This window comes from Actinia tenebrosa, unplaced genomic scaffold, assembly GCF_029948245.1.
Source record: "Actinia tenebrosa isolate PJP-AT-01 unplaced genomic scaffold, QUT_ActTen_1.0 PGA_scaffold1__47_contigs__length_23844297, whole genome shotgun sequence".
Classification (NCBI taxonomy): Eukaryota; Metazoa; Cnidaria; class Anthozoa; order Actiniaria; family Actiniidae; genus Actinia; species Actinia tenebrosa.
The window spans coordinates 15,868,017-15,891,639 of NW_028292578.1; the positions used below are offsets into that span (position 1 = coordinate 15,868,017).

General features: G+C 41.5%; 2 protein-coding genes across 3 annotated transcripts; one reads left to right on the forward strand and one right to left on the reverse strand.

Moving 5' to 3' along the window:
- The first annotated feature begins 5,303 nt into the window (after positions 1-5,303).
- LOC116308081 (MYG1 exonuclease) lies at positions 5,304-20,218 on the forward strand. 2 transcript variants are annotated; one of them, XM_089033308.1, is made up of 8 exons: positions 5,304-5,412; positions 16,303-16,561; positions 17,673-17,906; positions 18,177-18,255; positions 18,603-18,725; positions 19,004-19,150; positions 19,444-19,478; positions 19,762-20,218. In XM_089033308.1, exons 1-8 carry the CDS (start codon positions 5,358-5,360, stop codon positions 19,925-19,927), a joined length of 1,098 nt encoding a protein of 365 aa, XP_088889434.1. In that variant the 5' UTR covers positions 5,304-5,357; the 3' UTR covers positions 19,928-20,218. The 2 variants fall into 2 exon arrangements, with proteins under 2 accessions (XP_088889434.1, XP_031574301.1); XM_031718441.2 differs by lacking the exon at positions 5,304-5,412 and adding an exon at positions 13,770-15,514.
- Positions 19,921-23,333, reverse strand: LOC116308080 (glucoside xylosyltransferase 1). Its single transcript, XM_031718440.2, has 4 exons — positions 23,033-23,333; positions 21,990-22,302; positions 21,426-21,768; positions 19,921-20,559 (listed from the first exon to the last, which is right to left on the reverse strand). The coding sequence occupies exons 1-4, from the start codon at positions 23,227-23,229 to the stop codon at positions 20,252-20,254; spliced, it is 1,161 nt and encodes a 386-aa protein (XP_031574300.1). The 5' UTR covers positions 23,230-23,333; the 3' UTR covers positions 19,921-20,251.
- Positions 23,334-23,623: the final 290 nt, after the last annotated feature.

Below are 23,623 nucleotides of genomic sequence, written 5' to 3' on the forward strand. Positions count from 1 at the left end.
ACGTACCCATTGTTCATACCACCGCTAAGGAATCTCATGAATGGTTAAGTGGTCCTAACATGCGTTATTGGCCGCAGCAACTAAACTTTGCAGTTTGGTGTGCCACTAGCGGCTGTGGTGTAAGCGCAAGCTTGATGAAGAATTCAATATTTATGTTTCATTTTCACTTCACGGTTAGGAGAATACTGCATGAGATGGGCGTTACTGCATTACCGGGAGATGCCACGTTTTATCCAAGAGATAATAAATACAGCGTGCCGGCTTATGACAGACTTTGTAAGGAGTTTGACGTTGTAGGGAAGGATTTCCGATGCACTGCCGGCGCTAACAATGGTCTGGGGCATATTTGGGCTTATTGGGGGATTGGTGGACACGAGCTAAGTGATAAGGAAGTTCATGCGTTGAATCTACGATGGAACACTGGGTATCACAAAGAAACTCACGACAGTAGCACCTTCTTTGAACCAAACGCTAAGACCACTAAGGAAGTTAGAGACGGACCTTTGTTCAAAGACGAGGGCGGTAAGTATGCAGGGGCTAATCCACTGATTATCAAAATTACCAACGACGAGCAAACGAAGCAATACTTTAATTTCATACCCCCAGAAGGTAAAGGACTAACCAAAGCCGGCCTTGCCCGTTTGAACCGCAGCATAGAAGCTTACGTGTATTCCATCCTTGGAGCTCAGGTAAACACCCGATCGAGTATAGTGGGGAATACCGGCGCCGCAGAAGAGACGCGAGCCGAAGCTTTGATTCTATTCGAAAGTTCGATTTTGGAGGGCGACATTAGCAAGGGCGTACAGCGTTACCAACTAGCTATACAAAATTCTAAGGCCCGACTGGACTACGCAGTAGCCCCGGGTTGTTGGTTAATGCCTAGTAATTTATCTATAAATACTGGTTCTGTAGTAGGATACAACAACAAACTTCAACGAGCTACTAAGGATATGAAGTTTGGGGTGAATGACGTGAACTCTGACACTCTTAGGAACATTCCCCATTTCGTGGAGAAGCCAAAGAAGGAGCACGTAGAAAAGCCCGCACCAAAGAACGTAAAGAAGAAGGTCCTACCTGCGATACCTGAGGAATATGACCATAACTTACTAAAAGCCGGCTTAGCCGCCGCGGGCGTTGGTCTGAGCTATTATATATGGCGATGAACAACCCCTACGTAACTGGAGTAGATTGCGTTTATACGACTTACACAGGCGAGAAAAAATACACCCAAGCATCTTGGGTTGATGTCACGGGCATGTCCGTGAATTTGAATTACTCAGGAAAGAAATTGATATTATGCAGCATTTCTTTGGGGGCCGTTAGCAGTGCGAATGTAGGATTTCGTTTCTGTGACGACAATGGAGTATTGCAACCCATGCGCGCGAAGACGAACAACAGAGAGCCCACGCATTTCTCAGTAGAGCCGCCAACGAATAGCGCCGAGAATCTTTCCGTTTGGACTTTCCACATGGTTGCTGATTGCCACGGAAAGGTAAAGCTGCAGATAAGAGTAGATGACACCGGGAGTGTTTGCATAAATAGCATAGAAAATCAAAGGAATACTGTCTATAACCACATGACCATCAGCACTTTGACGGTAATGAGCCTCTAGAAGGGAACTTGTTCCCTGTAATATATGAATCCATACGTGAGGGAAACGCGTTATACCCACCGCTTAGATGAAGAGGGATATGACAACGGCGCTTGGCATGACGTTGGACTGTGGGTTGAGGTTGGGGGCACTGCATTGGTCATTTGCACTATTAGCATTAATGCAAATACGCATGCGAATGTGGGGTTTAGGCTTATCGATGAGAATAATAAGCCCCTGCTTCCTTATCGAACTTCAACGAACACCAGGAAAGTTACCCATTTTTCGATGGAGCCCTACACTAGGTCCTCTGAAGACCTAACGCCAGTAACTTTTCATATGCTAGCCAATTGTAAATATGCTAAGTTGCAAGTCACTTCTGATGACGGCAAGTTTGGGATAAATCGCATAGGTCGCAGGCCCGCTAATGCAGCCTGGAGTCATAAGCCCATTTCTACCATGAGTGTGTTGCCGTTGGTTCCAAATTACCAGGGCGGTGCTAATACCGTCTTTCATTATCCTCAAAGCAGGACACCGTCCGATGAGAAGGATAAGATCAAGCCTTCATCTTCTTCAGGAGGACCACCCCAATAGCGACGACCAAGATCCAGATGTTATTCCCTACAAACTTCAACAGTTCGCCGCCGGCCCTAAGTGCCAAGGAAACAACTGAACCCAGCAGCCCAGGAAGACCGGCTGCCATCTTTTTTCCCAAGTCCGTTAGTCCATTGCCTAATTTCTTTACGCCTGCACCTGTAGCCTTAAGCGCGGATAGGATAACTCCTACTACGCTTGAAATAGCGACCGCAAATGCCAGCGGAATGCCATACTTCAAAAGGGCTCTTTTTACCTTTTCCTTGGTGGTAAGCCCCAATTCTCTTTCCAGGTTGTCCTTTTGCGCTTGTAATTCCGCGACTCTTTCCTGAAGGGCTTCTAATTCCCTTTGTGCTGCCTCCCTTTCCTCTTCGGGACGAGTTTGGTCATTAATTATTTCCTGCTGCCGCTCTATTTGCCCCTCCAGGTCTTCGATGGCCTGATCTCTTTGCCGGATTTGCTCCTCTTTAGTGTTGATTTCGGTAATCAACTGCCGCCGTTCCTCCAAAGAACCAGCTATGGTGGTTCGTAAGTTCTTAGCTTCCTCCTTGCTTATATCCAGGTCTTGCAGGGCGAGATTGAATGCCCTTTGGACGCTGTCTTTTTCGCGAAGAGAAATGTCTCTTTGTTCTCTAAGTTCTAATATGCGTTGATTCTTGTCGTCAAGTTCTCTCTTTTGAGCATCAAGGAGTAGTCGGTTTTGCCGCATGTAATCTGCTTCCCTTTCCTCCATCGCTTGCTTTAGCTCTTCTACTTCCCTTATCGCCTCAAGACCTTTTTGTTGCCGCTGCATTATGGTCTTGAACTTTTCAAAGGCTTCGCTGGTGTTTTCATCGTTTTCTCTTAGTCTTTCCACCAAATTAGGTCTTCCTAATGCGTCTTTGATTTCTTTTGGGAGATTACTGGTGAGCCTGTCGGAGTCTCTCCTTTGGTAGAGATTATACCACTTATCCCTTCCTTGATACTGGATTTGAATTTGCCCCTTATCTCCGGTTTGGAAATTAAGGCGGGTCAAGTCCACATTTGGAAATTTCTCCCTTACGTCGTCTAAAAGCCCCCTTAGCATTTCAGTTCTTAGGTCCGTGGAATCCAAGTTTTGCAATTCTAAATATTCTGGAATAGATCTCCCTGGGTTCCTTGATTGCCACTTATCCTCTAAGGAACGCCAGGCCTCGCGGGCCCTACTTCCGAACCTATTTCGAAGCCTATCCCAAATATACTCGCGGGACACGTTGTCATTTGGGATTAACGTATCGTATTCTTCGTCGTTAATATCGACTTGGCCTTCTTCGGTGGTGGGGTCAAAATCCGTTCCTTCTACTTCCATTATATATGATAAGCTCAAAGTTAAACCCCAACATATTACCTAAGCAGGTTGGCGGACTGAAAGCAGAACGCACCTTTCACCGGGTCACCTTTACCCCCAGCAGCGCTAAGCCAGGGGAAACCCTGTACGTAGGCGTGCCCCGCCTAACGGATAACCTAGTGTTGGTTCCTGGCACCCTGGCGCTAAGGTTTGACCTAGCAATACAACCAAACACTGCGGACGTGCGTTACGTCGTCAATAACGTGGGTAGAAACCTCGTTTCCAAAATACGCGTAAAGTTCGCCGGGGAATCCTTGCTGGACTTGAACAGGTATGATTTGTATACCACGTACAAAGACTTATGGTTGACTGCATTTGACCGCGCGCAAAGGATAGAGCAGGGAATCGCCAGTGATGCCATACGCAAGGTAAGAAGCGCAACCTCTGGCGCCTCAGGAGAAGACGAAATAAAGACGGCTTATGGTACTAAGCATGTAGTTCCATTAGATTTCGAAGTTATCACGAACCACGGTGCATACTACCCAAGGCAGCTAAGCGAACTACAGTTCGAAGTAACCCTAGCAGACACTACGAACATCCTACAGGGAAAGGACGTAAGTTCAGCAGCCGTCCACCCATACTCCGTTACTAACTTAGAGCTGCAGTATGAAACGGTATACAGCGAAGACTTAGCACGTAGCGCCGGTATGGAATACAGCTCCGGGAAGGCTTTCCTTTACGATCACGTCGTGATGTACAAGACGTTCAGCTTTACAAATAACGTCGAAGAGGTCATCAACCAAAGCATTAACCTTCCCAGGCGCAGCCTCACAGGGATAATGTTGCTGTTCGCAAAGACATACACGGCAGGAGTGCGTGACTCTGAGGCGTTCTTTAATCCTAACATCACTAACGTAGGCGTTAGCATTAACGGAGTGCCTAATAAGGTTTACTCACAAGGGATAAAGCCCGCGGATATGTACCGGGAAGTCGCACGTAAGTTTGGCGACCAAATTAGCCCCGAGGAATTCTTTAAGGATAAGTATGCGCTGTGGATCGACATGCGCACGACGAACGACGAAGACCTACATGGACAGGGATTGCGGCTGGTAAATACCCAGGACGGTATTACGTTGGAGATCAAGCGCACCAAAGACGCCAGCGACACTACTAAGATCAACGCATATATCTTCGTAGTCTCAGACGCGCAACTGAGTGTAGAAATGAATCAGCTAAAGAGCGTTGCATATTGATGACTCATCCTTTTGATAAAAAATATCGTTGGTATATAATGCTTCGCGTATTTGAAAACAACGAAACTAAACTGCAATGCATAGTGCAAGGCGACAAGCTGTACTTTAAAGCAAAGTCAGTAGCAGGAGCCTTGGGCTACGCTAACTCTCGGGACGCAGTTAGAGCACACGTTTCAGAGGAAAACAAGGTAACACTGGGGTCTATAAAGGGTGTAGGGCTGACCGACACCCTTAATGCACAACCCAATGCTGTATACTTGACGGAGGAGGGCTTGTATGAATTAGTATTCGGGTCAGAGAAGGTAGCAGCTAAGGAGTTCAAAAAGTGGGTGTTAGGCGACGTCCTACCCACCCTCAGAAAGACAGGTAAATATGACATGGAGAAGCGATTCGACGGCTCAAACCCAATGAAGTTTAAGATAGAAACTGAGGCAGACATACACGACAGAACCGTACACAGGGTGCGTAGGTTTCACCCGCACGTAATCATAGTCCCAGGTCTTGGAGAACTGCAGGACACCGTAAGTAAGCGCATTAAAAGCTGGCGGAAAGGCTACCAGGCAGGTCAACCTGATCTGCTGATCCTTAACAATCACAACAAATACAATGGATTATGCATAGAATTGAAGACACCCAAAGGCACCGGCGTATTGTCCGAGAAACAAAAGGTAATGTTGGAACGATTTGAAGAAAATGGATATTTAACCATCGTAAGCAATGATTATGATCTGCTTTGCAGGGAAATAGATGAATATGTTGCTGGCATTCGCATTCCTTGTCCTTGGTGCATTAAGGCATTCAAAGGTCAAGACACTTTAAGCACGCACCTTAAAATATTTCATAGGTATAATGATTCTTAAACAAACATACTGGCGAGATCTGCTGCAAGGCGTTTCATACCGAATAAAAAACTACGTCGCATTCGAAGACATCGACCGTTTGAGGTTGGTCTTAGAACGCGACGGTCAGGAATACAGCCTTTGGGCGCCTGACTGTGTGAGATACATACTGCAGGGTGAAGAATATACACACCTACGCAGTCATGGTAAGGTAAACGGCCGATGGAAGTTTGACATCGAACGTCGAACGGAGAATAATCCATTGTGCGACTAATCCTCTTCATGGGCGGATAAGTAGTCATCTGCTGTGTCTGCCCTCTTTTTTTCTCCTATGTAATTTGCAATGTAAATCAAAGCTCCGCCTGTGAATGCAGCTATGTAAGGTAGCATATATCTTATTCATTTTCTTCCTCTGCGGTAATGCAGCTACCACAAACATAACCCATGGTCATGGTAACCACCACTCCAATGCAAAATACGATATCTTACTATTTTTGCAAGGGCTTTCAAAATAGGGGTTTCAAATGTTGACGTTTAAGTTAACTTTTTGTTAAGACAGTATGAAATATGTCCTTCATCTTCTCTGGCGCATTTACAGCTATAACATTCATCTGTCCAATACTTTCTGTTAGTCCAGGGAACTCCTTCAGAGCGTTCAAAGAAAGGAAATAACCGTAAGAGATGTTTATAATTATCTATACAACCTTTAAGGTATTCTTCTTTATGAATGCAATCATTTAAAGGTCCGAGACATATCTTACAATCTACGTCCTGGAGACTATATTCCTTTGAAAGGCGCATATAGGATATCTCATGCCTTCTTTTATGCGTTTGGAGTCGTTGTATGCTACTGAATACTTTCTCACAGAAACTACATTGACGGCTATTAATACATACACCTCTCTTTAAATGCTCATGCAATCCTGTAGGAAATACCCCACCACAATTATCGCAGGTAATACAAATGCGCTTCTTTACATGTTGCTGCATCTTTTGCTGTGTACTGAATTCCTTAAGGCAATCCTTACAGATCCTAGGAACGGTTTCCTTCTTACATACAGCATTATTTACGTGGTATTCTAACCTCTGCCTACTGCTAAATGTCTTCTTACAATCTTTGCAACTCATATATTTAACAATTATCTTAACCTTTTTGTCAACATTTCATACCCCTATTTTGAAGACCCATGCAAATTTAGTAATCCTAGGGTATGTTTTCAGTCTTCTTCACTGGAACTTTCATAGAATCAGCTTGGGGTCCGTGTGACAATAGTGACCCTCAAAGTCATCGCACGCATACACCTTGTTACAACTAAGGCAACGATACTTACCGGGTGACATTGCTTCTTTCACAGGCTTGGAGGGGGCTTTATCGATAGGTTCTTCTGGAACGACAATAATGCAGTCAGCAGGTGCTTCACACGTAATACAGTCCATATATCTATGGAGGGTATCGCATGAAGTCCTTAATGGACTCCTTAGCCCAGCCCGCCATTGTCAAAAGCGCGCCAAACCGTTCTGCACGCTTCAGACCGCACATTTCATCGTACAATTCCTGCACGCGCTCTTTTAACCGGTCTATCTCTTCCCTTTGCATTTCTATGGTGTCTTTTTTATCTTTTGCGTCGGCGGCAATCCTTCTTACTGCTTCCACTGGTTCCATCTATATATAAAATGGGGTTCATTAGATATAAATGAACCCGAATCACATGCCTTGTAACGCTCTGATAGTAGGACCCACCGGCTGCGGAAAGACCCAGTTCATCGTGGAGCAGCTATTAGGACCCTTTAGATACCGCTTTGACTACATAGTGCTGCTTTGTCCCACCTACGTGAATAACCGCACCTGGACGGGTATAGGAGTGAAAGATGACGACTTCTTCGTAGATATCTTAGACCCTAACGAGTTATCCAGCCATTTGAAGTTCTGGCACAAGCAATTCCCTAAAGATACACAGACGCTCCTCATATTGGATGACATTGCCTGTGGGGACGACGTAAAAAGGCGCACCTCCGAATTAGTGAAGCTCGCCTTTAGCGGCAGACACGACAATATCAGCGTTTGGTTGCTTTCCCAGCAGCTTACCAGCGTCTCTAAGCCCTTTAGGGAAAACATAGGCTCTCTCGTAGTATTTTATACACCCAGTAAGTCTGATCTGGAAACCATCTTAAGCGACTACGGTGGTGAGATAAGCAAGGAACAGTTGCATGAATACATGCGGCATTTAAAGACGCACCAACATTCCAAAATGATTTTCTCTTTGAGGTTTCCTTATGACGTTAATGTATATGGAGATTGAGCAGCTCTTAGATGAAGTCCCCACGCAGTTAGACGAAAGTAACCTCAAGGAACAACTTAACATCCTTGTGTCTTCGGGGAAGTGTAAAGAAATGATAGGCAGGGAACTTACCCATGAGCAGGTTAATAAGCTGTCGGAAGAGGAGGTTAAGAAGTTCCATAAGAGGTACGAGGCTGCCCTTGCAAGTAAGACCACGGACGCCGTAGCAGACTCCGCTATCCGACTTGCGACTAAATTGCTTGGACTTGCGCTGCCCATAGACGACGTGGAGCAACTACAGAAGGACATAAGAGATGACTATGTCATATCCCAAGAACTTAAGATAACCTGTGGGTGGTTGTCTTTGAAGTGTGGTAAGTTAATGGCAGTCGCCTCTGCGGCTTTGCACGTAGCTCAGCATGTCGACTTGAAGGAGGTACTAGGTTCCTTCGGAACATCTTGGAAGGACTTTAAGAAGGACAGAGAAGTCGAAAAGGTCTTCCAGGCGGCACTTGCTGAGGTACCTGATCAAGTCGCCTCAAGTACCTAGTCAAGTCGTTGTCAAGTCACCTCAAGTACTTAGTCAAGTCGTTGTCAAGTCACCTCAAGTACTTAGTCAAGTCGTTGTCAAGTCACCTCAAGTACTTAGTCAAGTCGTCCTTAAGTCATTCTCAAGTACTTAGTCAAGTCGTTGTCAAGTCATTGCCAAGTCATTGTCAAGTCGTCATCAAGTTACTTGTCAAGTCCTTCAAGTCCCTTAATATAAGATGAGTGACACCGAAGAACAACCACCCGTAGAAGATACCAAGATTACCAAGGCTAAATCTCCGGGCAGAGTCGCTGCCGGAAAGAAGCTCGCGGAGATGAATAAAAAGAACAAAGCAAAGAAGGAGGAAAAGGTGGAGGAAGAGGAATCCTTTATCAATCCTGGGTACGTCATTGGCGCGTTAGGAGTCGCTATAGCAGCAGGCAGCCTCTACTTACAATGGCGGGCTACGAAGCCAAAAGTAAAGTGGGAGGCCGCAACATATCACGCACCTGTGGAGGTTAGAAAAAGTAAGATCCCTGAAATGGAATAACCTTCTCGCTTTGTAATATAATGTCGACCGCGTTGTCGAAAACTGTTGAAGAAGCAGCTATCATTACTTCTATTGTTGCGGGTATTGGTTGGGTAGGTAAGAAAGTGCTCAAAGAAGACTTTACTGAAGACCCAAGCAAGAGCTTCGCTAATTTCGCTAAAATGACCGCTGCCGTAGGCGGGGCTATCATGGTAAAGGATTACCTACGGAAGGAAAAGTACCTACCTAATGTATAATGGTTAGCTTAGTCGCAGGTGGAGTCATTGCAGCTTTAGCATTTACAGGGGCTAATTATGGTGGTCAATATTTGGATAGATTAGTTAGAGGTGATCGCAGCGGAAATCTGGCCGCCGAAAGAAAGAGACACGACTTAGCGCTGGAGAAATATCAAAGGGACGTTGCAGCTTGGAATGAAAAAAGACAAGCTTACAGGGATTGGTTGGATAAGAATTACCAAGACAAAATGCAGGCGGATAAGAACTTCGAAAACACAGACTACGCCTTTAAACTTTATGCGCAAGCGCATCCCACAGTGGCGTTAAAAAAGCCTCAGTTCAAGAATTACTACCAGCCTTCTAAGAAACAAAAAGATAGTGAGTTGGTATTCGTGGGAGTCGCAGGGCTGGCCGGAGGCGTGGCTTTGGCGTATCTAATATAATGATCGTCTTTTTGGAAAGCGACAAGAATGACTTTACCACGTATTTGAATCCTCCCATCAAAGCCTGTAAGGTTCGGTTGGTTAGTTGCTCTTTGTATAATTCTTGGTATAATTTAATTAATGGCTTTGTCATCGGAACTTCCGGCACCAAACCAAAAATACCAGATTCCCATTACACCCCCATAACACTGGCTAAGGAGCTAGCGAAGCATGGATACACTCTTACCACAGGATTGCCCCATGAAATGACATTCAAGAAAAATAGTGGAAGCGCTAATTTAAAGGGCAGTCCATTGGTAGAACTCCTGGGCCTTACTAGTACCACGATCAATGGTCAACTTGACGTAAAATGGAAAGTCGCATCCTCTTACGAAGTCTATTGCGACTTGGTTCATAGTTACAACAATGGAGAAAAGTCTTCTCTTATGTCCAAGTTTCTGCCCCAAGGTAATCCATTTGACCCAGTAGAATACACTCCCATTTCTTTGAGCTATGACTTGTCTAATTTGGTAGAAAGCATAAACATCACCATTAAAGTGGACGGAAAGACGGTGGATTTTAACGGACGTAAGATCAATCTCATCCTGGAATTCATATAATGGGCCGCGTAGAGGACAAACTTAAAAGGATTTACTATGGGCCGGAAGGCTATTGGAGAGGAGCGTCAGCTATCAAGAAACTCGCGACCGCGGCCAGGGTATCAGACGAAACGGCTAAGAACTGGTTGAAAAAACAAACCCTCTGGCAGGTTTATCTTCCCGTGCCTAAGTACATTCCCAGGCCCAGCTTCACCGTAAATACCCCCAATGAAGTTCATCAGGCGGATTTGCTTTTCTTGCCGCACGATAAGGTGAGAAAGAAGACCTATAGGTACGCTTTGACCGTAGTTGATATCGCAAGCAGATATAAGGACGCCGAACCCATAACCAGCAAGGATTCTGGGGAAGTCGCAGAAGCCCTAGGTAGGGTTTATAAGCGCGTCTTGAAATGGCCTAAGCTGCTGCAAGTGGATGCGGGGACGGAGTTTATGGGCGTGGTTACCAAGACCCTGAAAGACCACGACACTAAGATTAGAAGAGCTAAAGCAGAGTACCACAGGGGTCAGAGCATCGTCGAAAGATTCAATAAGACCTTGGCCGAGCGTCTCTTTGGATACCAGTATTGGAAAGAGCTGGAAGATCCCTCCAAACGCAACAGGGAATGGACTCAGAGGCTCCCCCAGGTCGTCGCGGCTTTGAACAACGAGGCGGCCAGGGCTACGGGAATGAAACCCAAGGATGCCATAAAAAAGAAACACGTGGAACACAAGTCCTTCATCAGAAGTTCGAGGGCGGTCTTCCCCCATGAAAAGAAATTAGGCGATGTCACGGTTCGATATCTCTATGAGCCGGGTGAATTAGAAGGAGGATCCAAAAGAGCTACGGATCCTAATTGGTCTTTGGAAACTTACCAGATCCGAAGTGCGATAGCTAAGAAGGGTCAGCCCATCTTGTATTATCTTCATGATGGTCCCACGCGTGGGTTCGTCAAAGAAGAACTGCTTATCGTGTGATGTCCGAATGCTATCGTATGCACTCCGTCATCACACATCCATCGCTTACCGTCAAATGCAGACAGTGACACCTTCTCCTGCGTGACGTTATGTATCTGATGACCATAGCTGCGCAGGCTGTTCATCTTATGCCGCTGTTCCTTGCGTGTTCGTAATACGTTGAGGTAGGACTCGTGCGTAATGTCCTTCTTAACCACATACTTTTTTACGCCTTTAGCTTTCTTTTCTACGCCGTCTAACTTTAGCACGCTGTACATCTTTGGTTTCAGACCCACGTATTCCACGATGGGTTTTCCTAACATTTCGTCTTTCATCTTCCCAATTACCTTCTTATTCTTCGCAGAGTAAAGGAAGTGCTCCTTCGGGTAACCGCTGGTGTCGTACTCGTCTATGTCGGGGAGGCAGTCTTTGTAAACGTCTTCCGTTTGCACTTCTAGAATTAGGGAGTCGGTGTCTGTGTACAGGAGGCGACAGCGGTCTCCGTACTTTGGCTTAAGCTTATCGTAGTAGAACTCGTACATAAGCAGCTTCGATAGATCCAGCACCGTAAAGCCTGTGTAAACGGGCTTGTTTAGTAAGAGGTTTGCCTTTTTCATGTGAATCACGTAGAAGTTCAGCATTTCTACGTATCTAACGAAGCCTGGCTGTGACACGTATGCTTCTGCTTCCTCTTTGGTGCTGACTATTTTTACGCTTACGCGCTTGCGGATGTTCTCCATTGTCTTTCCGAACACGCTGTTGTTCATCAGTTTGAAGAGATTTTTCTCGAAGTCATTTTTCGCTGCGGTACGCTTTTGCGTGTTAAAGTCAATGTAGGGGCGCATCCAGGGTTCCTGCGTGAATTTTAGGACTCTGTGGATCTTCTCTACGCGCATTCCGTGTCGCACGTAGAACTGCAGGTTGCGGTAATGTACCACATACTTCTTCTTATCCATCAGGTTCATAGTTAGTTTCCTGTACGGTTTGTAACCAGGGCACATTTGCTTTTGCAGCGGACTTAGCTGCTTAAATGGTATCTCTATCGCTTCTGGTGCTAAGGGGAACTCATTGTGTTCGTCGTGCAGGTGCTCTGGGTACTCCAGATCCACTTCTAAGACGTAACCCTTGTCTTCCTCCTTTCCTACCTGCATGTAGAAGTCTATCGGCTTCACTGGATCCCATTCGAAGTCTCTCACAGGTAGGTACTGTGACATTGCCCAACCATAAAGGTTATTCGCATCCAGGTAGTAAATGTATGTGGTTGGTTTCTCTGGGTCGTGCTCTACTAAGGGGTTGTTTGCGCGGGCGTAACGTCGGCTGGGCCCGCATACGCCGCCACGAATACCGTCTTCCATAAACCGATACATGTCGTACTCCGTTAGGAGATCCAACTGCGCATTTGTCTTCTTTAACAAAGCACTCCAGCTGAGCCCAGGAGCCGTGTAGAAATTAGCGGGATCCAATCCGTAATATTCCATAGCCATCTTTCTGAAGCTTTGGAAAACATCTGCAAGCAGCACTACGTCAGACCTTAGGTAGATGTCGTGGTAGTCACCCATGTTCTCACAGGAGTACTTTTCCCACACGTCTAACGCATGCTGGTACTCCTCATCCTTTATACCAGACTCGTTTAGGGTGCTGTAGAAGCGATCTTTGGGTGGTAGGGGTTCTTTGAATCGATCCCAGGAGTCCATGTATTCGTATGGGTAGACTCCTTTCCTTTCCGCGCCGTATTGACTGGAAATGGGAAAGTTGGTGTTATACTTTACGAGGTTTGCTAAGGAGTCCGCCATAAACTGCTGCGAATCTAAGAACTTTAGCTTACCCACAGTTACGGACATGTAGCGCTCTTTGTTGTTGGGTATGCATTTGACGTCGGAGCCGTCTGTTCCTTGTAGTAGCAAATGGGAGTCGTAACCGCGGAGGTTGTGAAAGAACACCGGAATCTCCATGTCTGGATTTACTTTGAAGTTTATATTGCATTTCCAATGAGCCGCTCCTCTGTATTTACCCGTGATGTGGCAGTGATCCCTAACCTTATCCACATAGAAATCCTCAACAAATGCTTTGTGGCAGTGAATGCAATGTGTGGAGGGCTTTCCCGGCTTCTCACCCTTCTTAGCATACTTCCCGCATTTAAAATGAGCTTCTCCTAAATACTTTCCATCTTCATCCCACGCTTTCTTGGCTCGTCTTCCAAACTGAAGAAGCGTATGTTGGCAAATGTGGCATTTTTTTGCCTTGTTAAAAGCCTCCTGGTTCTCTTTGGTAAATTCCATCTTCTTTGGACATCTTAATTGTTCTCTAATCTCTCCCTCCTCTTCTCGCAATGCTTCTAGAAACTCATTAGCTGCGTTCTTACCTCGGTAAATCACAGGAGGGTTTGCTTTACCGTCTGATCTGACTACTATGTAACCAAAGGAGCAGATCTCGTGTAATCCTACCTTATTCGTGGCGCCACGTTTCTGCTCTTCCTTAGTTATCAACGCTTCGAAGTCTGCATATATCACGTAAGGCACTTGCATCTGCTTTTGATGGTCTGCGTATGAAAGCTCTTTGTTGGTGGGCATCTGGATCCGTTGCGCCACTTCTTCGACTCCGCGGCAGATCTCATCGTGTTTCTTTAGGGTATTTAAGGATGTAAATGACAGCAAGCAGCAGTCACAGAAGTACTTTTTGCCTTTGTGCTTAGTATGTCTGTAGAATAGTCTGCTAATGTGTTTAACCCATGAGTAGTGTCCGCCGTGGTAGAATAAATGTACGCGCTCTCCTTTACTTTTTGACAGAACTAACGGTACTATCGTCTGCTCTCTGACTCCGTAAACGTTAATTGCTAGATCGTTTATTTCCTCAAATATGGGGATGTCTATCAACTGCATGGGAAATTCCACACCATCCCACTCTAAATCATCTGTGGGATACTTACTTGTCCTACAGGGATCCTTCTCTGCTGGATACAGTGCAGACCTGATTGCCCACATAAAGCATCGATTGTCTTCATTCTTCACGTTTACAATAGCCTTCTTCCTTTCTACCCACGTTGGTAGCGGTACGTAACTCCCCCCTCGTATGGGTACGTACCTGGCTATACTTATCTCTATTCCTTCAACCTCCTCTACTGTCCAACCCGATCCTTCTTTCGTGTAGTTAGACAGCGACTCCATTATTGCTTCTAAGGCTTCACTGAGTGACCTATCCAGATTCGTGGATTCTAATATCACTAACGACTTTGATCGCAACATTGCTGTCGTCATTACCTCGTCTTTTGACAAACTTACTTCTACCATTATGCTCGCTTTCAGGGCTCCTAATTCTTCTATACCTTTTCGGAGAGTCCTTTTAACCTTCCTTTCTGACTGACGCCAAAACTGTCTAACGTCAATCTCACCGTTACCGGGTATTGACACCGTGCTGAAGTTGCTTTGGGATTCCATCTATATAATAGGAAATATTTTATACCTAATACCAAGCACTTTTTAAGTCGTCGTAGTCGTACTCACAGTCCTGACAATGCCAAAACAATTTAACCTTAGTCTCAAACTTCTTACCACATCCACAATCATAACTGCTCATACACTTCGTCTTCATTTTCAAATGCTTTTTCAAATCCGCTTCTTTTTTAAAAGTTCTCTTACAATCTTCGCACTCCATATATAGACTAACATATTTGCGCTGTTGCCCCCAACCACACTTGGAGTGGGTTGTTTCCGTAGGTGGATTTTTGACGCGGGTCTTACCCCGTGTTGAGATTGCGCTGGAACCCCCATTCCCTATACTACTTAATCAAATCAAGGACCCGATTTAAGACATATTTCCAAAGACTTTCTAGACGTGTGTTTTTTTTTTCCTGTTTCGAATGCCGTGATTTGCATTGAGTATAAAATTATCCGGTAGTCTTGTTCATTCATTCCCTGCTAGCAGAGCCTAATTTCCTTTTGTTTTGGTTGAAAGAAGGGAGAGAAAGAGAAGAGAGACTCTGCTAGCAGGGAAGTTCATTCACGACTCTTGAACTAAAGATTTTTTAAGCAACATTCATAAAATTCTAAAAAGAATTTCTAGGATTGTAATAAGTAACTTCTTATTTTAAAAACATGTTAGAAATGTGACGACGTTTCTCTAGAATTGTGAGAGATAAAAAGGAAAAAAAGGGAAAAAGAATCAATACGCCACAGAGTAAATAATTCAAACTCATAAATCATCAATTTTTTTTTTTTCTTCTTTTGATTCTTTCTCTCTTTTTTCTTTCTTTTTGTTTGTTTGTTTTTCCGACTTTCAGTTTCCCTATAATTGGGTAGCCTGTGTAATTTTAATTTCAAAAGATGTATCCCAGCATTCCTTTTGGTAATGTTTTCCCGCGTGTTCAGATTAGTTTGGACAAGAACAAGTAAGTGAGATTTTTATGGGATTTTTAAACTTCAAAGATTATCTTTCAGTACTAATAAAATGCCAGGACGTAATCTTTAAACCTTATGATAAACGCATTTATGAATTGCTATTTTTCGTTCACTTTCTTCGGCTGTTTTACGTGTGATAAATTATTCAAGGTTTGCTAGCTTGCGCTTCAAGTCTTCTAATTTCCTCTTTTTAGTACCTTTCTTTTCTTTTAGTAACATTGATTATTTCAATCGTAGAAAATGTAAAGGGGGGGAGGGTGGGGGGAGGAGGTATGGGGTCTTTGGCAGTCAATCATCATCATCTGTGCAATAATGTCCAAGTTTTACAGGGCCGTAACCAGAACTTTTACAGGGAGGGTGCACAACGAATAAAATTGGACATTTGATCGTTTCTTTTAAGAAAGCAGAACCAAAAAAAAAAGGAAAAAAAAAGGTAACCAAAAGGAAGGAGAACCCCCCCCCCAAAAAAGGAGATGGATGAGCGGACCTTAATCTTTTATGGGGGGGGTGCACGTGCACCCTGTGCTCCCCCCATAGTTACGGCCCTGTTTTAGGTTTAAATGGACAGTAGTCTTGCCTGTTTATATTAAATCACTAGCTGAATTCCGACTCAACCTGTGAGTTAGCCATGCCCTGACGTTTCAGAGCCGAATAAAAGTTGAAGGTTTTTAAGGGAGTTGATTCACCAATTATTGGTCTAATGGATGACATAAATTCATTATTGCTCCAACGTAATGCATCATAATGTATCATCTTAGTTCTACTCAATTTTTAACAGTATTTAAAAGAATAAAGTCAATAACTATGGACACAGTTGCTTCAAAAAAGCCCCACTTAGGGAAAAAGATAGGCACACACAATGGCACATTTCACTGTGATGAAGTACTTGCTTGTTCAATGCTGAGACAACTACATGAATACAAAGACGCTGAAATTATAAGATCACGGGATCCAGCTATTCTTGGTGAATGTGATGTTGTTGTTGATGTTGGTGGGGTGCATGAACCAGACAGAAATCGTTATGATCATCACCAAAGGTATATTAATGGTAAATCCAATTTTCATTTATATCTTTCATATTTCCCACCCCTCCCAGGCTAAAATATGTCTGGTCAGTTGCCAGTCATGATGGATGGCCAAATTAGTCTTAGCCCAGTCATTACCTTGTGAATGACTACCAATCAAATGTACTGACCAATGTCCATACCTAAACCATACATAATTCAAAGATTTGACTTGACAAGATTCAATAAGCCTGAAGCGAGATGACGTTTTACCTCCGACTCTATACCATAATAGTTTTTCAAATTCTTTCATATTAAAATTTTTGATTCCTTAGATAATACAGGAACAATAATCATAATTAAAGAACAAAAGCAGTGTGAAAAGGATTATGGTCTAGAGACGGGGGTAAAACATCACCTCGCTTCAGGCTTATTCTGGGGCTTATTTTTAATACACTTATCTTTTCATTGTCCTACCCCTCCCTTGCCATTTCAAAAGATAGAACAGAGAGGGCCCATTATTGATATATATATATATCCTAAGAGCTGTCAACTGTTTTTTTATTTATTTTAAGAGTATATTTTTGTCAGCTGAGTTTTTTGAGTGGGTGCTTGTTATGATGAATGATGGTCTGGTCTAAGCAGTATTTTTAGTTTTTAATCTTTTTATAGCTTGAGCACGATGTTTTTATATTTCGGTAATTTTGGGAGCCTGATTCTAAAATAAAAGTCTATATTCAGTGAAAAAGAAATTTATATTTCTCAAGAAATAGAATTTCTCAAAAAATAAAGATGTGGTCTGACATGATCAAAGTGAAATGACAAATTGATATATTTATCTAGAAACAATGTTGCCAGGGGGGTTGTCATTTATCAAAACAAAATCCCACTTTTATTTGTCATCACTGTAATCTATAAATAGATCTTTTCTAAATTTGGTTGAGTGATCAAAAAACTTAAGCTCCAAGTCGTGGAGATTGAACTTGTTAAAAATAGTTATAACATATGAACACTTCTGGTCCAACCTCAACTTGGAAACTGTGTTTTGATGTCACTTATTTGAAAAAAGAGTATTTTTATCATGTTTTTACAATTTGAATGAGTTTCAAATAAATTATTAATAAACTTGATGTTTAATTTAAAGGAGTTTTAAAGAAACCATGAAGAGCTTGACTAATTCACGCAAACCCTGGGAGATCAAACTGAGCAGTGCTGGCCTTATATACCTACACTTTGGCCACAAAGTATTAGGAAATATTTTGGATTTGCCTGAAAATGACCCAGTGACAGATGAGATCTTTGATAAGATATACTTGAACTTTATTCAAGAGGTTGATGCAATTGATAATGGTGTTAACCAAACTGATGATCTACTGAGGTAATTGTACATGTAATGTAGACAGATCTTAATAAGAGAGGGAAGGTGGGTGCAAAGCAAGACTTTTCTGAGTTTGACAAACAAGATGCATTCTGGTCAGCTAGCTTGGGTACTAACAGCTCCATGTAAAAACATGATGAACAAAAAATGTTTTTTTAGGGTTCGTGCAAGATTACGATGCATGATATTTATTGCCCATCTCAGAGAATGTTTTGATTAATTTTTAGTAAAGTTATTAGTGTATCCTTAAATATTTTGTCTGTATTTCAGATATGAAATTAACACAAATCTAAGCACAAGAGTCGGAGAATTGAACCCTAGATGGAATGATCCTAACCCTAATGAACAAGTGAGTTGATCGTTATGTATTCTAAAGAGTGAATGAGTGAAGTAATGGGTTGATGATGAATCTATGAATGAATGTGAGAATGGGTGAGTAGGTAAATAACTGGATAAATGTATGTCAATGAATTAATGGGAGAATAAATAATGTGGAGAATTAATGTTGGAAATAATTTTTGGTGATTGGGGATTTTTATATTAATGTGTTACATAATATTAAGGTATGTAAGCTTTATTCAGTGAAGCAAAATTAAGAAGTAATTCTAAGTTAGTATTTTCAAAGTTTTCCATAACTGCCAGGTGTCTTATGATGACAAATTTTAATATATTACTTATTGCATTATCCTATCACAGGCACAGTTTAACAAGGCCCTAGAAATGGTTGAAAGGGAATTCTTAAACAAAGTGTTATTTTATAAAGACAGTTGGCTGCCAGCAAGAAGCTTAGTGGAAAAGGCAATCAAGCAGCGATATGAGGTGAGGATAAATACCTTTGGTGGTAAGGAGGGGTATTAATGTTGGCAAGGAATTAGGTGTTCCATGCTGAAAAATCTGGTGAAAGATCCCAGAGGTTGTTTTAGGGTTCGATCTGTGAGTTAGTTATGCCGGACTCTGATCAGCCCTGGGGTCATTTCAGAGTTCAATCTGTGAGTTAGTCATGCCCTGACTTCAATCAGCCCAGAGGTTGTTAATTTGAGAACACTATAACAGTTTTTTAATGTAACTATTTTGTTTTATACATAATTTTGACAAAGGTTGATTCAAGTGGAGAAGTGATTGAATTAGACAAGGCAGGTTGTCCATGGAAGGACCACTTATTTGAACTTGAAAAGCACCTTGAAGTGAAGAAACCCATAAAGTTTGTCATCTATCCTGATAACAGTGAAAAATGGAGAGTTCAGGTGAGGTTTCATCAACTGTTTGAGGAATTGAGTGATTAATGGTAGGCTGTGAGAGCTTTTTTTTAAGTTAATGGTAAATCATTGTAGGTTGCAAATAGGATGTTGGTAAGTTAGAAGACTTTTTGTGAGGTCATTGATTGGTCATCAGAAGGATGGAGGGTAGTTGGTTGTAGTTTGCTGGAAGGCTCTTGCCAGCTTTTTCATAAAGGTTTGTCTAAATAATCCTGATAATAATTTTCGAAAGTAATAAGAATAAATATGTAAATTACTAAATTTAAAAACATCTTTTTCAGTGTGTTCCAGTGCGATCCCAGTCATTTGAAAACAGGTAAGCTATGCTATTATAACCATTACTCAGGGCTTTCAAAAGTGGCAAAATGTAATAAATAGGCAGGGAGCAAATCTTTCACAACTTTCCCCTAAATTTTGGGAACTTTAATCAAAATAGGCAGCAAATTCATGTTAAACACCGGGCAAGATTTGCTGGCTGCCAGCTTCTATTGAAAACCCTGATTACTGCTATCAAAATTTGAGCTGCAGAATTAATAACAACCATTTAAAGATTTGCACTAGTTTAAAATCCTAACATTTGATGTCTTTCTGTTCATCAGGCTAAGCCTGCTGGAAGAATGGCGTGGTATTAGAGATGATGAGCTGTCAAAACTCAGTGGAATTCCTGGCTGTGTGTTCGTTCATGCCAATGGGTTTATCGGTGGAAATGATACTAGAGAAGGTGTTTTAGAAATGATAAGAAAAACATCAGAGCAATCTAAATGATGCTGGCAATATTTTTATTGTTGTAATAGAAATGCATTAAATATATTATGTAAATACGCATTTGATATGTAGACTGTCTTCTCATGTGTAGCCATGGCAATTATTGCCTCTAGCTTATGGCTTTCAAGTTTCCTTAACTAGGGATTGTATGTGAGTAAAACTCAAACTTGTTTTATTCGGGAATCCTTTATGGATGGTAGAATAAATTGAAATCTCAAAGCCTAGGCCTAAAATACGCCTCTAGAATGATTTATGTACTTCTAAAGCCAATAAATATTTCTGCCTTAAAAATTGAATTATATTTATAAAAAACATTTCCAAATATTATAATCTGTTAGAAATCGTCCAAGGATGTTTTAAAATAGCATCTTTTAATGCCCCACAGTACGTCTGATCGAATTTCCCCAACTCTTCTCTCAGGCTTTCAAGAGCCGCAATACCATCATCACCATGGTGATATTCATTTATTGCATCATACACAGCCTTAAAGACGGGCCATTTTGTTCCATGAAAGGCTCCCCTGTTACCATGGAGAACTGAGATACCATTGGTTTGAGCTGTTTTACAGTTGCTTCCATACATACAGTGGTCAGGCCTCAAGTTCCATTCACAATTAAAAACATACAACAGCTCTGAAAAAAACAGCATTGAGAAATGAAGAGATCTGAAATTTTTGTCATACATTTTAGGCACCCAAAGTGGACCTTGGTTGTTGGGGAAACGTTAAATCCATTTTTTTTAAATAAGAGGGAGGGTCTTAAAGTTTTTAACTTTAGAAATGGGAGACTTGACAAAAGCCTGGTTTACCAATTTCTCACTTTTCCCCAACTGTACTTTACAAAAATATTCACAGGGTACATAATGCAACACAAATTGTGCAATCATTATATTCAGTCACAAAAAAGAGTTGGATAGTAATTTGTATAACATTTTAGGGTGTAGCATGGGTAATCATACATTCTCATACTCATGAATATTTAATGAGGAGAAAACAAAGCAAATCACTACTGTGACAGTGGTTTGGAAATGTGTTCTTAATTTGCATTAAATTTCATAAACTTTTTCCTTTGATTTTCTCCAAGAAATATTCATTAGTTTGAGAAGTAATTTCAAACACTTGAGAGAGTTCTTCCTCCGATTTCCAAACACCTCAAAGTCAGTTAAAAAAACTCGGCTGCGCCTCGTTTTTTCAACTCACTTTTCGGGCTTTGGAAATCGAATTTGAAATATTACTACCAGAGTCATCAAAAAATCCACCTATTAACCATTCCCAAGGTTGAGGTAAAAACTGGTTTGAACTAGCATTGCAGTATATTGTGGGACTACTTTAGGAGCCAAAATAGAAGCCAGCTTTGAAATATGTCCCTAAAACAGTCTCTTAACATACTGCAATACTATCTCAACCAAGCTTTTTGCTCAATCTTGGAATAATGCTGCACACTAAAATATCCAATAAGATATATTTATTTTTTGAAATTTTATTTATCTTTACACCTACCTGGATGAAAATGGAAAAATATATTCAGAATATCTTGGTCACCCCAGGTGATATCCAGTTTGTATTTTTTGTATATTGCCAACATGTTTTCTACCCAGTCATGTGATCTCATTCTTGTCAGATTCATCAACATAACACCTGAATTTATTCCTAGTTGACCATAATATGGATGCCTTGCAAACCTTTTGTACCAATTAAGCCCTGGTACTTCCCCCTCTGGGCTCACTGCAGCAAGCTGTGTTGAATTGAAGTCACTAAAATGCTGCCAAACATCCTCGATAGGACGTAGAACCAAACAGTCGGTGTCCATGTAGATCAAGCTATCAATATTCTTCAACACAGACTATCAAAATAATGTCAAAATGTTTATTGATATAAAGAAGAAAAATGTATTTGGTAGAATCCATAAAAATATATCCTTTCCATCAGCCAATCAGAAGTGAACATTCTCATGAATATGGCTGATGGCCTTGGAAACCTTAAATTTAAAGTTATAACATTTTGGAAAAACTTTGTTGTGTTATACTCAAGTTAAACTTTAATATCCTTGCTAAAGTTACTTACTGGGAGAAATAATCTCTGTGCTGCACAAGGTTTAAAAAGGCTCTTCCATTCACCACTTGATTTCCCACTGGGAAACTCCAGAGAATATACCTTATAGACAACTTGGCCATCATCAGTACATGGCCAAACATTGATGATGGATTTGATTTTATCGTGGTGCTCATCCTCAGCCAATATGTGAAAGTACAACTGTCTTTTTGTGAATAAAGTGACTGATTTTAACATTGTAGTAGCTTCCTCCGTGCGCTCCCCACAAACCACGACAGCTACATGGATCAGCTGAGCTTGTGGTTGAATATAGCTTGGTTCATAACTGTAATGAGTAAACAAGTAGAAAAGTTTTTTGTATGAGTGTGAAAAGATAGTGGTGCTGTATGCATGCCTTGCCGTTACTGATATTTTCTAGAATTTTGATTGGCTGATTTTTTCTCGTAGGTTATGATAGTGAGTCAAATGGAGAGTCATAAAAATTTGTGCAAGTCTTCGAGGGGGCAGGGTTACTATGTTTTGTAAAACATTATGGAGACCAACAATTTTTCTGCAGCAAGGCGAAGGCCTCTTTAAAAAAATGCATTAGCCCTACTTCGCCCCCCTTATAATCCATGACCTCTACACGTCATTTACTGGCTTTAATATGTTTATATTTTTTTGTAAGTTTACTTTCTAAAGAAAAGCTATATTGGGAGAGATATATCCCTTATAAGTCTAGGAAACTTATAAATATTTAGCTTGGTTTCGACGGCTTTCTTCATACAAACTATAAATCGAACAAAGGTATGTTGGCCGATTTGATAGAAATTTAATCCCTAATACCATAACAAACGCCGAGGTCATCATATGCTTTTGGTCAAGCTTCAAGTAAATTATATGTAGTCGATAAGAAAACAAACGCATTCAAGAATGAAATAAGACGCCATCATATGTGGCAAGGCTAATATTTTTTTTCAGTACAACGTAAGATTGTAAACTATTTTAACTATTCCATTAAACGTAAGCTCAATTTTTAAGGTTTATGTGGAAATCATTTCAAGAAATCCCCTCACCTTTGAACAAAAGAAGCGGCTGTATTTATAGAAGAAATAATTTCTTTGTGAGAAGCTGCTACAGTTGAGTCAAACTGTTGATTTCTTTTTGTAGGACTTGATATAAGATTCTCTCCTGAAAACATCCATAGTAATGAAATCTCGAAAAATACGATGACACAAATGGCTAGAAGGATAATTTTTGAGATGATTCTCATCTTTGTAGTACAGCTTTAGTGCACGAATAAATCAGAATGATATTTTAACATTCTGTACTTCGGAGTTTCAAACTCATTTCAAGTGATTTATTGATCACTCCTGGTAATGTTGCTGTCATTGAGTCAATCAATCACAGCTCTTCGAGTTTCTTCGGCGCAACTTCGGCGACACTTCGGCGACCCTTCGGTGCTATAACGAACAACACAGGAAGACCAAGCTTAACTTAAAAATCTCTTTACGTTTTTTCAAATTGAATTTCTTTTTTGGCTATTATGCTATCGCTCTGAAAAACATAACAGTATACTTTATACAGTAAATTATCATAAAGACAAATAAGTATAATTCTGGAAAAAGAAAAACTACTATTTGTTTAATCTTAAAAGATTGGGCCCC

Excerpts from the sequence above, each read along its gene's own strand:
- LOC116308081 (XM_089033308.1), top strand. The coding sequence starts at position 5,358 with ATGCATAGAATTGAAGACACCCAAAGGCACCGGCGTATTGTCCGAGAA. Across the intron at positions 19,151-19,443 it reads GTGAAAAATGGAGAGTTCAG|TGTGTTCCAGTGCGATCCCA; the intron begins GTGAGGTTTCAT and ends CATCTTTTTCAG. Across the intron at positions 19,479-19,761 it reads TCCCAGTCATTTGAAAACAG|GCTAAGCCTGCTGGAAGAAT; the intron begins GTAAGCTATGCT and ends TCTGTTCATCAG.
- LOC116308080 (XM_031718440.2), bottom strand. The coding sequence starts at position 23,229 with ATGAGAATCATCTCAAAAATTATCCTTCTAGCCATTTGTGTCATCGTA. Across the intron at positions 21,769-21,989 it reads CACAGAGATTATTTCTCCCA|TCTGTGTTGAAGAATATTGA; the intron begins GTAAGTAACTTT and ends TTATTTTGATAG. Across the intron at positions 20,560-21,425 it reads ATTTTTCCATTTTCATCCAG|AGCTGTTGTATGTTTTTAAT; the intron begins GTAGGTGTAAAG and ends TGTTTTTTTCAG.